This window comes from Amblyomma mixtum, chromosome 2, assembly GCF_055824585.1.
Source record: "Amblyomma mixtum isolate Tamu chromosome 2, ASM5582458v1, whole genome shotgun sequence".
In the NCBI taxonomy this organism is placed as follows: domain Eukaryota; kingdom Metazoa; phylum Arthropoda; class Arachnida; order Ixodida; family Ixodidae; genus Amblyomma; species Amblyomma mixtum.
In genome coordinates, this window is record NC_143013.1 from 294,286,720 (window position 1) to 294,304,135 (window position 17,416).

Consider the following 17,416-nt stretch of genomic DNA (forward strand, 5'->3'; position numbering starts at 1 on the left):
AAACCAAAGTAATGTTCAACAGCCGAGCAAGGGAACAGCAGTTCGCAATTGGTAGCGAGGTGCTGGAAGTAGTAAGAGAATATGTCTATTTAGGGCAGCTAGTGACCGCTGATCCAGATCATGAGAGGGAAATAACTAGAAGAATAAGAATGGGGTGGAGCGCATATGGCAGGTTATCTCAGATCATGAATGGCAGTTTACCAATATCCCTCAAGAGAAAAGTATACAACAGCTGTATCCTACCGGTACTCACCTATGCGGCAGAAACGTGGAGGCTAACCAAGAGGGTTCAGCTTAAGTTAAGGACAACGCAGCGAGCTATGGAAAGAAAAATTATAGGTGTAACGTTAAGAGATCGGAAGCAGGCGGAGTGGGTGCGAGAACAAACGCGCGTTAATGATATCCTAGTTGAAATCATGAGGAAGAAGTGGGCTTGGGCAGGGCATGTAATGCGAAGGCAAGATAACCGCTGGTCCTTAAGGGTAACGGAGTGGATTACGAGAGAAGGCAAGCGTAGCAGGTGGCGGCAGAAAGGTAGGCGGATGAGATTAAGAAATTTGCGGGAATATGGTGGCCGCAACTGGCGAAGGACAGGGTTAATCGGAGAGACATGGGAGAGGCCTTTGCCCTTCAGTGGGCGTAGTCAGGCTGATGATGATGATGATGATGAAGATGAGAGTTATTGTACTGAATCAGTGATGACAACGTGGGCACACCTGGCGGCGTTCGCAGGAAGCTCAAGCGCGTGGTGGACTGCGTGGACGAGCACACGGCGCAGTGCTTCGACGCGACGCTGCAGCGACTTTTCAACCAGGTGGTGGCCGGCGCCAAGGAGACTATCGCCGAGGTCTGCCTGCCGGGAGACACGCAGGAAGGTGAGGATTAAGCCCTCTCTTCTCCTTCGCTCTCCTCCTCTTCCGCCTCCTTCTCTCAGTTTCTCTTTATAAAGCGGGTGGATGCGGGATTCGGGATGCTAAGTCGCTTTTGCCTCGCCATTTTACGCAGGAATTCATGTACAGCATTCGTGGACAAAAAGCACTGTTCATACTATATATGCCTTTTTCTGTTAGTTTTCGGGATGCCGGCGTGAGTAAATGTTTAATTTTGTTTTTCTTTTTAAGGCTTACACTTGCATGGCACACATCAGACGTGGTCCAGTTGCGCCACCCGCTAGATCATGACTTCGAAAATAAGCTCCGAACCTCACCCCAGTTTCGTCTTTGTCATTGCACAGAGTTTTCGGACAAAAGCATAATAAGGTGATGGCTTAAGTCGAGCTGGAGGGTGACACCTCATTTTGTGAGGGGTTGCAGACAAATAGAGGACGTGAGCAGCTGCCTTACTTTACACCGATGTCGGCTAATTCTTGAACGCCGTTATGTACAGGAAGTATGAAACTTAATAGTTAAAAAACTGTTCTCTTACGTATAACTAGAAAAAAGTCTCCCAGTTTGCTTTCTTACCTTCTTCGCTTCAATATGATTTTGGAAGTTGAGAAATATAAATATTTATGTGTAACACTTGACAATAAGTTAAAATGAACGGCTCACATTACTAATATTTCTACAACTGCATTACTAAAGCTGTGGGTTTTACGAAGAAAGCTCAAAACTGCCCCAGCACACAACAAAATTTGCTTACGAAATTTTTGTGGCATCTTTACTTGAATATGGTTCAATCGTGTGGGACGCGCGAAAAAAGACATAATGATCCTTGAAAAAGTCAATAGTGAAACGGTTAGGTTTATATAAAAAAAATACAAAAGGGGAGATTCTTCCTCGCAGTTAATGATCTCAAATAACATTCATACACTAGAAATCCGCAGAAAGATTAATAGATTGATATTCTTGTTTAATAGTTTAACAGGAAAATATAAACTCAAGCTTACAGAGTGCATTGCGTCCTCTAGTGCGAAGGACTCGGAGCGTTCATGAGCATTCACTTGCTCCCCTTTTAACCAAAATTAACAATCTTAAATAGGGTTTTTCCCCTAGAACAGTGCAAGATTGGATGTCGTTACCGGCATCTGTTTTTTCCTCGCAAAATTTTGCTACTAATATTGTATAATTTCATTCTTTTGGTTTTATTCTTTTGGTATCCGTGTGCTGCTAATATTGTATAATTTTTTTTCTTTTGGTTATGTAACAATGTAAATTCATTTCTGCTTGGGTCAAGCAGTAGCCTACAGTATTCTGAAATAAATTTCGTGAATCACTGCAGTGACGGTGGCTTCCGGAATGCGCGTCCTGACTGACTTTTTTTTTCCATAATCTGTATAGATTTGTGTTTTAAAAGCCTTGAGAGATACATCGCTCTGGTCTGGGCGTCCGCTTCGGCTGCGTGGGGTGGTTGGTTCGAAACCCACCACCGCACACCCACCTGTAAAAATGGGTACAATCGTCCCCCGGCCCGGCACCAGAATTTTTCAGGGCTGTGCGCTTGGAGGAGACTCCACAAACCCCGCTGCGCCCTCTCCTAGCAAACTCATTAGTCAACATTACGCAGTTTCGAACACCGCAGCCTGCAAAGTGGTTCGTGTTACCGTGTTTACACGGCGGTTTTCACGGAGAGTTAAAACTCGTACGCTGTAATCAGCTTGTTTCAACGGACTTACAGGTTCAACTGTCACTACTGTAAGCTATCCTACGACGTTTGAAAGAGATAACTTCTGAATATCACTGTGGTCTTGGGAAAGTCCAGATTTTTCTAATCGTCTTACTTTGCGAGCAAAAAATAGCCAACGTTGCAAGCAGTTTGCACGGTAAAGCAGACATTAGGGACATGGAGTAAAATTGAAAGAACACTGGTTCATTGAAATTAACTAATCATTATTTAATTTTTTGGGGAGGGGCTTCAGAGTGCAAGAATATATTGCGAAATTGAAGGCCATCAATGTCGAAGGCGAACCTAGTTTTTCAATATTCTGAATAGTCAATGTGGTTCAATATATTGACTGTCAAAAATACGCTTTTCAAAGTTCATTCAGTTAGCTTTCTAGTCTTGCTGATGTGTCAAATGGCGCCGCTGCGCATGGTATGCTGGTCAAAATCCCAATAACTTATTATGCGTCATAGAATACAAGAACCGCGTCTCCGTTCGCTGCATTATAAATTTGAGCGACGCCATTTTTTCAGTGTGAAACGCGGAGAAGTCAACTTAACAGGCTTTCAATGGCGCGTTTTCCGCCTTCTATATTACGATTCAGGATGCGATTCAGAAAGTTTCAAAACAGGGCTTGCCTTCGAAATTGGCCGCCTTCAAATTCGCAGCATAAGTCATCCTCGGGCAGTTAAATAATTAGGGCCAAAGTGCACGCTTCTTTTTTCTTTTTGTTGGCATTTCAAATAGCCCTGCTAGTTCGGACTTATAGCTTTTAATTTATGTTTTTAGATCCCCACACCCATGGAAATAAAAGTTAAACTTCAGCATCCATGCATATATACGGGAAAGCATTTCTTACAAAAATAATTTTAAAAAACTCATGCACGTGTACGAAGAAAGGGAAGGGAAGCCTTAGTAGAGGGCTCCGGGAGGGCTCCGTGTTAAAGAGACCGAAGGCCACCCTGAAGCACACCCCAAGTTCACCTTTTCACGTGTTTTGTAGCGTGAGCTACATTGGCCACAGTCTCGCCGTTTCGCGTGCTCCCTCCGTCGACCGTACTGCGCATGCGTGAGGAGCGAGTGACGTCACTGCTCACAGCTGGCGCGCCGCGCCGCGCGCGTTCGCCTCTGCTGCCGGCGTCGCAGAGCCACGTGACGTCACTGCTCACGCTACGTATATCCTAGCATGGCACAGCTAAGCCACTGCCAACTTTTTTTAAATATTGCTGTCTCTGCCGTCAGGCGCCCAAGTTTCGCGCAGCTGACCCGTTTTCGCTCAGAAAGGGGTCGAAGAGCGCTGTTAGGAGAAGACCACTTTCATGAGATGCGACCAGCCGTTCCATATATGGAATGACCGGAGAAATTTCGAGTTTGATATACTGCTAGCGTTTTCTATATTTTTACACGGAATTTTCAAGGGAATAACCTGTGCGTTCGGTATAGCCAATAATTTGAAATATCCGGGTTTGATATATCTGAACTCTACTGTGCCAAGTTTCAGATTTTTGACCTGCATTCAGTTGCAGGCAAATGTCATGAGGCGTTGACAACCTAAACCGAATCTCTACTTGCACCACTTAATACACTTGCACTCTTTTCTTTTTGCAGACAGCAAATGTTATGATAATTGCTGGAATGATGGAATGACTGCGTAATGAAATAATATATGTGTTCCTATCTATTTGAAAAGACAACTGTCAGATTGATGCATAGTTAAGATCATAAGTGTTCATGGAATATTAAAATGAAATTACATATACTATACCTATGGTAAATGCACGGGGCCTAAAATTTTGCCCTCATTTCATGTACGCATTCGTCCCATCGTGTTTCTTTGTCGCTCGGTTTCTCAGAGATGAAGCTCTACTAACTGTCACAAAAGAGGAGCAAGCCTAAAAGAATAAAGTTCTGTGCTTTTAACTGCTCCGTCAGTGAGTATTTTCTTGGGACAGAGTGAAAAGCAAGCATTTTTTTTTCTTATCAACCCACAGCATCGTTAATGACGCACTCTAAGGCATAGAAGCGTTTTTTTTTTTTCTTCTCATTCATCTTCTTCTTTGGCAGCACTTATTTCGCTGACGTAGTACGTGTTTACGAAGGAGCACGGTCAGGAGAAGGCTGCTTTATTTTCGCAGTGTTCATCGTTCTGCACATACGGCCTTTCATCAAATGGTGAACTTTTGACTTTGTTTTATTTCTTACGTTCTGGCTGTATTTGTTTTTGTTTGTATTATTGTAGCTGGAAACTTTTTCTGACCGAGTTCCCCTGAATACCTCTTCCAGGAAGAGCTGCTCTTTGAAGTCAGTCTTCAATATTTGCTGACTGTCCAATATTTTCTTGTTTGGTGCAGTTGTGTGCGCACGTGTCCGGCAGACGCTGCCGCTAGCTTGTTTCTGCAGTATGGTCAGAGCAACATGTCGCGTTAATTTATTTTTCATTCCGCCAAATTTCGCGAACATTCAAAATGACAGCAACGGCTTCTGCTTCGGGCCATCGGGATTAGCTTTCTCTTTCAAAAAGCTTCTATGGTTTCTTGCAAATGCTAGCAGCGTGATAATGAAAATGCAGCAAAAATTTAATGGATTCTGTTTATTTTTTTTTTACAGGAAAAGGGCATGCTCGGCGGCGTTTTAAAAGATAAAAAAAATCTCTTAAAACTTTGAGAGGTTTTTAAAATTTCAGGGCGAAAGCTCGGGTTTCGCAAACAAATTGCTGGTCATCAACACAAACATGACCTCAGCAAAAATGAACTGACATCCTACGCGCTGGTATACTCTTTCAGTGCATAATTAAGAGGCAACACGAGTGTACGCGCTGTTTAACCCAGGCTGCGTATTTATTCATTGGCTCATTGATTCGCAAAATGTTCCCAGCGCTTCAACTAAGGCCATTTACATTCTTCTTTTTTTGGTTCTTAAATGTCGGAAAGTTTGAGGTCTTCATCCTTTTACTTTCTTCTTTTGTTGATGAAGCTGTTTTCGGCGTACGCGTTCGCTTTTAGACCATTAGCTCTAATACTCGCGTTACTCAAGGTCGCGTTATTCTGAAATCCAAGCCATTGTTTCAAAATGGCGGCCGCAATGGCATTCGTCGCATATCAACAGTGTATACATACCCTATGACCATACTGCCACCATAATATGTAAACAGCCGGTTGCATTACAACGTATATAGTGCAGCATATGCTACTCTCCCTTCGTTTCCCTATAAATACCACAGTGTGCATGTTCGCGCTGCTGATACATATGGATCGCAACCAACTAGCCCGGCGGATGGTGTTATTCAAGTGTGCAAACAGCCGAATTGCACTACAGTGTGACAATTGGTACACAGATTGTAAACCACCTAATTCGCATAGAATGTTCGGAGTAGTATCAAACGATTCAGCGTGTTACGGAGCATAAGTTTACCAGTCGAATCAAAGCGTAGCATATCATAGGGATTCGCACCGACGACCTTTGGTCTCTGAAACCATAATTTGTTGTATCTTCAGACATTCATTACGTCCAAACTAATTCACGTAGTACGTTCGAAGTGGTGTCAAACGAATTGTCTTCTTATGATGTATACCTTGGCATCAAAATGGTTCGTGGAAAAAAAAAACTTACGGCTAACGCGTGATCATACGCAGCCTCAGCGTCTGGTAATTTTTTCTTTTTATCCCCGCTGTTCGCTCTCTCCAACGTTTCCCTCACGGTGCCGTGATTTTTAACTTACATGAGTGCACACTCGCAGTATGCGATACCTGCGCGCACAGTTTAGTTCAATTCAGTTCAAATCAAATTTTATTTCCCAGCAACTAAATGATCGCCTGGGCTAAAAGCTGTACAGAGAGCTTGAGAAAGGCCCAGGAAACCAATATATGGTATGGCAGTCGCAAACAGAAACGAAATAACAATTCAAGAACAATAGAGAGTATACATCAATAAACATAAGTGTAACACAATGTAAAGAAGCCAACAAAGGATTTGTCAATAATAAACACAATCGATACAGTTCAGCCATACGAAAGTAATTCGTAAACTTTTGGATAACTGAAATAATGACAGATGGAAGGCTAGAGATTAAATTTGTACTAAGTAAGTTCTCAATTCTTTTCACGAAAGTCCAGTAATGTTTTTATATTTGTTAAGAAAAAAATGAAAGATTACGAGCCAAGGATTGCAGTTTGTAATTGGTTCTAAACTTTCGCATAGAGACAATGTAATGTCCTCACGCATATTTAAAGCGCTTCAGCCATATGAACCCATTCGATTTGCATCTCCATGGTTCTTTTTTTTTTTAATGTGAGAGGGGGGGGGGGGGGGGGTTGAGGACGGAGGTTGGCAAGCGCGGGACGACGCATGTCGATTGCTGAGAAACACCGATGCTTTGACATCGCGGTTCACGTGCAAAGCTTAAGTTGTCATTGAGAGATTACCCACGTCCAAGAAAGTGCCTTTTATCTCCTTCCCATACCCGTGAGGCGTTGGAGCACATGCACTGATCTCATTCGACCCTTAAACATTCAGGTAGAAAGTGGAAGTACGGTACCACAATCTGCCCAAGTGTTCTAGCTCGCCCGTTAGCAGACTGATGATCAGGAAGTATGACCGACCGACCGAGCGACCGACCGACCGAAGCTACTGACGCGATCGCACCGCACTGAACCGAAATGTACCGGACTGAACCGAACCCATCATACCGACGGACATAAATTAGTGTGATCAGCTAAAAAAGAAATCGAAAAAATTTTGCCCAGCCTGCACCGCCTTAAGCACAAAGGGCTCGTGCTGACCGACAGACCAAACAGACCGAACCGACCGAACCGACCGAACCGACCGAACCGACCGAACCGACCGAACCGAGCCGATCGAACAAAAAATTACGGACGACTTATCGTGGTTAGGCAAGAGCAAGTTCTGTTTTCAACGCAACTAAACTATTCCAGTCCCAAAAACTGGTTCCTCCGATCGAAGCAGCGTCAAAAACAGCACCCAGACAGGAAGCAAGTCATCGCGTCCTATATGGGGCGAAGTGGAAGGTAATGGAACGAGTGCGCAAATACACCGGGCTGAAAATGCCGCTCCAGGAAATGAAGAAAGAAACTGAAACTCCTTCTCAGTGCAGTACTGTACAGCATCAGGATACGCATCCAGCAGAGAGGAGTGTTAGGCTGACATTTTCCTTTTGGCAAGTGCGAGCGCTGAGCAAGAAAAAAAACAACACAGAGGGGAAGTGCAAATACAAATCGCATTTCCGCTCGGAATACGTACCCATACGGTATGCCTTTGGAGGCATTTCTGTACACTGTAAACAAAAATATACCCAAAAGGGGGTAAAAATGGTGGCGGCCACCCTTTTTACTCCATTTGTAAAAACATTTACTCCATGAGTGGGGAGTAAAAAGGTGGACTGTCCTCCATTTTACCCCCATTAGGGAATAATGGAGTTAAAATGAGGATTTACCAGCATTTCCTCCAGTCTAGAAAGGGAGTTAATTGTGCCAAATACTCCACCAGTGCCGAAATGGTGTAAAAAAACACTATTTTGTGCAATCCGCCCCGCCGCCTAGCGTCTCGTCTGCTTCTGGTCAGTTGTCGGGCAATGGCGGTGAGTGACGACCGCTTGGTTACCATCGTCACTGGATCTCTGCTGACTTCTGCTCCTTCACAGGCACCTGCCGCGGTACAACACATCGGCTTGTCACCGTTTTCCGCTACAGTACGTTACATAATTGAATTGTTCCTGTGAAGCCTCCAGTGCTCTAACGATACTTGACTTTTCTTTGTTTGTGTCGCCACCCCGTTACAGCCCCCGCTTAGGCCTAATTCTCACAGGCTTTTTTCAGTGTGGTTCTCGCAATGTGTAGCAGCAGATTATGTGTTGCATGAGCATGGAACTGTGATAGAACATAGTGTCAACGCTGAGCTCTTTATTGAGCTCATGAGGCCACATTTTTCCTCAGCCATGTTGAAATTCCAAGCCTTAATGAAGTGAATATGAAAGCAAACACTCCCATTCCAAACTACCATCAGGTGTATTTTCACCTTTTCTGCTGTGGTTTTGGGTCAAATATAGCGTGATGCATGACCGTGGATACTACCCAGCGTCTCCTTTTCAGTTTTGAACTACTGATTATAATGTTACATCATTTATCTACGAACATGGCCAACGAAACGAGCTCGTACAGCAAAAGGAGACGACAAGCAGACGACTCCTGCCGCGTACGCCGCCGCTGGGCTAGCAGACGGCGGAAAGAATGCGTAACGCGGAGTTGCGTTAGGGCAGCGCAGTTTCCCAAGTTGGGTTGCCGGCGGGCCGCAGAGCTACGCCCGTTTCCGCCACTGTCACTGCTGTAAGAATGAGCCTAAATGAAAATAAATAAACATGACGTCATTTTTGGGCTCCATCTCTGTGGGTAGTAAAAAATTTACTCCCTTTTTACTCCAAAATAACTCCCTTATATAAGGGAGTAAATAAAAAACACCATACATATGGAGTAAAAAACCTCCTTTTGGGTGTGCGTTAGAGGACAAGCCATTTACTCCCTTTTGGGTGTTTTTTTGCTAACAGTGTAGGCTAGGTTAAATCTCCGGAAGCTTTTACTGTGATGACACGCTGGTACCTTCCTCCACAGAACGTCACGACCACTGGTTGTCATTGACTTTATCAACATTTCGGAAGGCCTGGTACCCACCGCGAATTTTGCTGCAACCCAATTTCATGTTTGTTTTTTTTTTTTTGAAGTAAATAATTCAAAACATCTCAAGAGTCTGCGCTGGTGCGTCTGAACCAAACGTAAAACCGAGCTTCACTTTTTTTTATGCGTCATTGCGCGTGTTTGTGCGAGAAAAAAGCGTTGGAAAACAAAAGAGCTCCTGCCTGTATTTGTCTTCCTCACAGACCCTGTACAGAGTACAGTGTCTCTCTTGTTTTGAAAATAATTTTTTTTTTACTTCGCCTTCTGTGGGGATTGTTTTCTCTACGTCGTTTACTCGAAAGCGTTGTGAATTCATAATTTAGCTCTTCATACAGACGGTGACGGGGCGTTGTAGTGTTTCTGTTGTTTTGTTGTGTTTTTTTCCTGTTGCCTGGAGAGTTTCACGCCTTAAGCGTTCCTCTGCGCCTTTTCAAACCTACCGCGGGAGCGCCAAACGAGTTAGTCTTACGAAAAAGCAGACACAGTGCGCGCGGGCGTCGCTTCCCTTAAAATATGCACGAGTGAAGAACTTTACCTCCTCGCATATATTTTGTAGTGCAGTGCTTGAGGTTTGGCACATTATTTACCTCTGGCAAGGCGTGATAAATATATTGGTATCGCATCAAATTAGAAAAAATGCGCACTATTCGCGACTCTCATGAGTGTAAATGGAGAAGAAGACGAAAAGGCGGCCAAGGAACGTCATCTTCACTTGGTTCTTGTTACTGGAGGCTGAGTTCATTGGTCACCTCTGCTGCGAAACTCCTCATATGCCCAGTGTATCGAAATCCAGCATATTCAGACAGACAGAAAGACACACACACAGAGAGACACACACAGACAAACAGACAGACAGGCAGGCAGGCAGGCAGGCAGACAGACAGACAGACAGACAGACAGACAGACAGACAGACAGACAGGCTGGCTGACAGACAGACAGACAGGCTGGCTGACAGACAGACAGACAGACAGACAGACAGACAGACAGACGGACGGACGGACGGACGGACGGACAGACAGACAGACAGACAGACAGACAGACAGACAGACAGACAGACAGACAGACAGACAGACAGACAGACAGACGGACGGACGGACGGACGGACGGACGGACGGACGGACGGACGGACGGACGGACGGACGGACGGACGGACAGACAGACAGACAGACAGACAGACAGACAGACAGACAGACAGACAGACAGACAGACAGACAGACAGACAGACAGACAGACAGACAGACAGACAGACAGACAGACAGACAGACAGACAGACAGACGGACGGACGGACGGACGGACGGACAGACAGACAGACAGACAGACAGACATGGACGAAGGCAGGCAGAGGGACGGATGGACGGACGGTCGGATAAATTTATCATACCTAGTGGCCACTAATATTTTCCTGCCTTCCATCCCCGAGGTTGGCCAATACCTAGTCCAGTCGCGCATGAAGCTGGCTGTTCGGATAGCTTACCGGTATATGCGTCGAAGGTACCGTCAAAACGGAAGAGCGCGAAAGCAATTTTGATTGTATCGTCGGATGCCCTGAATGAAATGTAGCGCAGATGTGCCTCGGCTGGATGGGAGCAACCCCCGACTCCCTGACTTCACCTACTCGCCGACCTAGCTGTCACGCATGACTGCAGTCGATCATCACCCGGGCGCTGCGACTGCTTTGGCATAGTAACATAGGTCCGTTCCATGAATCTGCGGCGGAGTAAAATCATGCTCAGATTTTATAGAACAAAAACCCAATCACACATTTTGGCAGGCAAAAAAATGTGTCGATGTAACCATAAAATGCATACTGCTTTAACGCAGAACACAGAAATTTTGGCGCCGTTTCGCTATTTGTATAATTGCACGTCATCATACTGTCAAGTCTATGCATACTCTGTACGTGTTAACGAAATGCCCTTATGAAAAGAGCCAGACCGGCGAAGAGCGATTACCCTGTCTTCATGCCAAACCCGTTGGCTCACAGGCGCACTGAGAGCAGCGTAATGACGACGCATTTCTAATTGTGTTCGAGATGGGCCGTAATTGAGCCACTATATGCGCAAGCCCGTGACCAGTGCGTGGCTGGATGCTTCCACGCGTGCAGCTCTGATTACCCCATCACGTATACCTCATCCGAGCAATTGCGGGCCGTAGTTGTATGCAGCGTGCCAAGCTGATAAAGGAAGGAGGAGGAGAGGTTGAGCTGCGCGTTGCGTTTTTTTTATAGCTGTCGTAAGCTCGCATGAGTCGTCTCAAAAGGCAATTGGCAGACGCTCCGCATCGAGATGCACGGGTCAGCGTCGTGCACGCATAGCGATATAGGCTCACGGATAGGAGTCAGTTTAGTTTGGTTTATGGGGTTTAACGTCCCAAAGCGACTCAGGCTAGGAGAGGCGCCGTAGTGAAGCGCTCCGAAGATTTCGACCACCTGGGGTTAGGGTCTGTACTATAATAACTTGGCTAATACGTATGTATGAAAACATGATGTGGAAAGTAATATTAAAATGCGGGTAATATGAATGAATTAAAATCAGTTTACTTTTCCCATGTTGACGTGCCCCTCGGCCCCTGTATTGGAAAGCAAGTGGTTAAAAAAAAAACAGCCCTCAGTCTACCCTTTGGAACAAAGTTCATTGCCATTTCGAATTGAAGTTGAGAATGGCTTTGGGGCATACGTCGGCGGATTCATTCATGAGCGGACTCACTCGGGCTCACTTAGGCTCATTTCAGATCATTATCTGAGTTGTCAGTGAGTTCGGACTCACATTCAGATCATGATCTGATTTGCGAGTCCGGGCTTACATGGAGATCATGATCTGAGTCATGGTTAGAGTGGGCTCACATCCACATTGTGATCCAAGTCCTCCTGGTCAGTTCGGCTGAACGTGGGCCTATCAAATCGATTAATTCCATGTTGTACAGTTGAACCATCCCATGATCCCAAGTGAATCTATGATGTCGACTGAGCATGAGTTGGTAAAGTTCATAAACGCGTGTTTCGGGCGCACTCATAATACTGAATAGTTTTTGGTCGATATGATAATGTAGAGCAAGTTCATTTACAGCTTTTGGTCGAGATGATGATGTAAAGCAAATTCATTGTTTCATGGTATGTAATTTTTGTGGCTGCTGAACTCTAGATCATTACTAAAAGGCGAGGAAAGTTGATTAGTCGCCGCTCTTGGCCTCGTTGCATATTAGCTGTGGTTAACTGTATCGCAGTTGTTCTAGTTTTTCTTTTACTTTATTTTAATTGGTTGCCGAACACATGCGCAGCGGCCTTAGATCTTTACGTACCACGAGCGGCAGCTACAGGCTTCTGCGCCTCTCAGCAAGGCCTGGCTATAGGCTGGCTGCAGTTTGGAGCTCATTACATCACAGAGTTTTTAACAACTTTTTTTTGGTATTTTAGGAGTGTAACTTGGGCCGCTGGGCGTAAAAACGATTCACATGTCCGAAGTGTTGTCTTATAGGAGTCCTGAATCAAGGTGAGCCTGGGTGACTCATGACTTGAAATGTACGAGTGAGCCCGAATGAGTGAGCGCAGATGAGTCGTGAGTCAAAATGAGTGAGTCAGGTTGAGTCACGAGTCGAAATGACTGAGCCCGGATGAGTCTTGAGCCGAAATGAGTGAGCCCAGGTGAGTCTTGAGTTGAAATGAGTCGTGAGCTGGAATGAGTGAATGAGCCTAGATTGATTGATTGAAAACATCTTTATTTATTCAGTATTTTCAGAACATGTGGGTGGGCCGCCTAGTCGAGTCGTGAGTCTGAGTGAGACATGAGTCGCTATCCCGGGTGACTGCCTGAGTGAGCTAGAATAAGTTGTGAGCCTAAATGAGTTTGAGTTCATGAGTTTGAGTGAGCCCATAGGTTGACTAAACTTTATCGAGATTTCGCTGAGGTATACTTCGAGGTATTGCCATACGCGTCGATTGTTTTTTTGTGTACTTTGTCACCATTTATACAATTTATATAAAGTCCCGAAGAGGACCTCCTGCTGTGTCTGAATGTGTTGTATTATTCTGACATTCTGGTAATTATGAGTCTGATTCTGACTTAAGTAAACAGCGCACAAGACGGGACAGAACTGACGAATACAGGATGAACATGGGTGCCAATAACCACTGAAACGAATAGGAAAACTCTACTTTCAATGAGTATGCGCGCTGTCTATACCGAAAGCCCATGCTCACCGATAGCGCGCTTTTTCCAAATCATTTCAATTGGTAGCAGCCACATTCGTCTTGTGTCCTGTCTTGTTGTGAGCTTACTAAGATATGACCAACTACCAGCTAGCCCTGCGCTGCACGTTACTGACCTCTTCTGTTATACACCAACTCCTGTAAACGCCCACTAAGCAAGTACTTCACTAAGTACCTTTAATAGAGGTCAAGGTCAAAGGTCAAGTGGTGCAGCAACAAGGTGGACCACACTTGGTAAGGCAGATGTGCAACCATTACTTATCTCAAGGTCGTTTGAAGGTCATTTGGAGGCTCACGCGAAGTGTGTATTAGCTATCCTAGTGTAGCTTTCGCTTCAAAATAAACTATACTCTCAGCGCCTCGAAACTTCGGCGGGCGTTGCACCCAAATCAGAGAGGCGAAGCGCAGTCCACGTTGCACGCAGCTAACGGACGGCTTCCCGCATATGCGAGTAACGGGAAGCAATCAGCGCCACGCTGAACAACGCGCCGCTGATCTCCTGGGAAGCGATCTTCGCCGCCACACGCTCCGCCACTCCTCCCCGATTTGCGGCTCCGCGAGATGGGGCGACGGGCGTCATCGTACAAATGGAAGCCGAGCGCGCCCACCGTTTCGGGGTCTATGCGCGTGTGGTGGTTTCCGCGCGCATCATCGTATACGTGGGCAAAGAGCGATCGCTAATAGCTCGAGTGCCTCGTCGTCCGATTCGCTTTCCTCATCCACGAAGCGCCCTGGCTCGAAAGTGGCACAGGCTGCAGCAATTTCAGCGGCGTTGTGTTCGTTCGAAGACAAAGCTACGCGGTAATGCCGTGCGCTTGGGAGCAATAGCGGAAAGCTGCTATCTTGCCCGCCTCTACGAGCCGTCGCCGGTTCACTCCGCTGGAGAGATTGGATAAAAGCCACCAATATAGAGCACTACTGCGAAGAATACGATATCATAAGGATGTTGGTGTGTTTAGGCGGACTTTGTGTGTTCGTGGAGGGAGGGGGTGACTGAGAACAACTAAGCTGCTTGAAAGTAATGTGCTGTTTACTTCTTCTATTAATTTCATTACCCGCCGAAGCCAGATGTATGCAATAGGAGGTGCGTGATACCACGCCCGCGCACTATATGACGCCGAAATAACGTGTCCTTTCGTCAGTTAGTAGGGAATTGTTGTCATTAACACCGCAATTCTACAATACCTCTTTTAGGTCATACTTCCACTGTACCGCTTTGTGCATTGTGTAACAAATTTTTTAATTGGATGTCTTACGCTTGCTACTGAAAATGTGTTGTCTCTCTTCCCCTTTAATTACGCTAAGAGTTTTTGTATTGTGCTAGAGATTACATGCTTTTGTGCGCGCTCTTCTTTCTACCTTTGTGTTCGTCAATAACTCCCCTACATAATTCCTAAATAGGCGCTGCAGGTAGTTGTAACAAATAAGTGAACAAAATAAAAAGCGTACCTGCTTTATATTTCGTACTGCGGGCTAGGTGATACCCTGGGACGTTTCCTGTAATCGTTCTATTTAAACCTTTGATACTCACATTCCGGTCTACTCGTTCGCGTATCATTAACTGCGCTTCTATTTCTGCTCGTTTTTCGACCGTTCATGGTCACTTCAGTGCTTCAAGTTCATCCACTGACGGCTGGAATACCACATCCCTTCGCACTAACTCGGTGAGGGCTGAAGCAAATTAGCTCAAATGAGCCGTCAAAGCCACCCGGCCGTCGTTATCGTCTCCACTTCAGAAATCCTCACCCGCACTTGGCGCATCGGATATTATCACAGCCATCCTTCTGGGGCGTGTTCGGTATACCGCTATTACTCAATTACTCATTCTTTTTTCCCCCATTCCTGGCGTCTGTCTCTCCCCTTCGTCTCAAAACTTTCGAAAGCACTTCTTCCGCAAACCTCATCTCCACTTCGAACTCCTATTCCCCTCCGCACACTCCCGTGGCCGCGGCTTTGAACAGGTCCAGCCTCTCACGCCGTCCTCTCTTAAAGCGTCCACGTCGCGTTCAGACGCAGAATGCCAACCGCAGCCGCGCTCACACAAACCGCCGAGGCGGCGAACATTTTCGCCCCCCGAAGTCCGAGAGAGGAGTGGAGTTTCGGGGAAAGTCGCCCGAAGACCGGACGAGACGGCGACGGAGAAGGGTGCAAGGGAGGGGCGAGTGCGATGAATGATCATATATATATATATATAGAACCCTCACTCTCGTTCCCTTTCTTCCTTTCGCTCTCAGCGAGTTCGAGAAAGTGCGTATCTGTGCACGAACGCACTACGGGCACGAAGGCTGCGCATTAACGGGCCTCATTCTCCTTTCCATATTCCCTCCCTTGTCCCTTCTCCACTTAACATTTAAGTATGCACTGACACTCTCGCGCGCGCACTCACACCCTTACTCTCTTTCCCCTGTCCATCTGCCTACCTCGGATCCGAGAGTCGTTCGTTAGGGGAAAACCGCAGCGAACTGGAGCTGATTGAGACGGCTATGCTAATCGCCTGGCGCTCTGATGAGCTTCGAAAACGCCGCTGGCAGCGGCCACACAACAACCGGTGGAGCAGAGCTCGGTGGGCGTTGTTGACGACGGAAAGCAGTGCATCACTCTGCTGCGGTCTCTCCGCAATTCACGTGCCCCTTTCCCCCGTTTCCTCCTCCTCCCCACGGCGGTGTGTTCGTTTTCTCGACCAACACTGCGCTCCAGACGGCGATCGAACAAGGTCGAATGGCTACTCAACAAGAAACTCGAGAACGGGGTCTCCTCTGTCTGAGAGGTGGGCACAGAAATCGAATTGGAGAGACCCTTGAATACTTTCAACGGGGCTGCGTCGATGTTCGAGGATGTTGTGGTTGTACCCGTTGCAGGTGTTTTCGGTCAGGCGTGGTCTTCGTCCCACAAGAGGCGTTATTGAGTAGGTACTGTGTTTGCAGAGTGTTATCTGGGTGGTGCTCACTCTGAGAAGCCGCGTGTTCAATTAAAACTTTGGTCTTTTGCTAGTTTGGTTCGTCTTTGAACGTACCGTCGGCATAAAATGAAACGCGAACAAACGACCACAAAACTATTCGCTGCTAGAGAGTAAACAGTGCAGGGATCCATTAACACCGTCCAATAACGGCCGTCGCGCTTTCGAAGTGAAAACCAACAGTGGTAGTATTCAGTCACCTTAGACTAAGATCTGATAGTTTTGCTGTTCACGTTTCTATTGACGCTGATAGTACGAACGAGGAAGATGGAGACTAGGACAAACAGTCGAAGAGTGCAAGCAACAAGCACGTTGTAGTGTACGCCGTTTGTGATCCTAGTTCGCCATCGTTACTTTCGTACAAACACGCACATTCTCAGCAGCAAGCGCGTGGCAAAAATAGTGAAGTGTACTGATTCGGGTTGGTTTTGTTGCTACCCATGGGCGACAAAAATAGTAACTCCACTGGCCCTATTTCGATGCGTGTTGTTTCGTTCGAGTTGTATATGTTCATGGTTTCAAAACCTTGAGAAATCAACAGGAGGCGGGGAAGCCAACGGGCCAATCACAGGCGCAGCCGGTCTGATCTCTGCGCCGCCTGCCGCCGTATCCACTCACCAAGTCTATCCACGGGACCATGCTCCGCTGATTCGTCACGCAACTATCGCACTGTTTCTTTACCGAGGCGGTATTAGAGCTGATAAAACTCGTCAGGCGTGTCAAACGCATCGTCGTGTTCCATCAATCGTCAGCGTCGGCGCCTGTCCACCATTAGGACGGGAACACGGCACGCATTTACACAAGTGGCATCGTGGGTGTTTTCCTGCCACGGCCAACGTGATGTCATCCCAAGCAGTATACGTTACACGAAAGCAGCAACGAATAGCTGAGGACGAAATGAAACGGAAATGAAATGAATGCTTGCAAAATATGGCAACGGAGGATTTACGCCGACCCCTCGGGTGAAGAA

The 17,416-nt window shown here is 46.3% G+C and overlaps 1 protein-coding gene across 1 annotated transcript in view; it reads left to right on the plus strand.

Annotated features, from left to right (window-relative positions):
* LOC149364528 (uncharacterized) overlaps positions 1–17,416 on the plus strand; it is a 180,765-nt gene that overhangs the window by 149,794 nt on the left and 13,555 nt on the right. Inside the window, exon 3 of the mRNA XM_089570143.1 lies at positions 733–875. Coding sequence (XP_089426269.1) covers positions 733–875 — 143 coding nt within the window. The remainder of the gene's footprint in view (positions 1–732; positions 876–17,416) is intronic.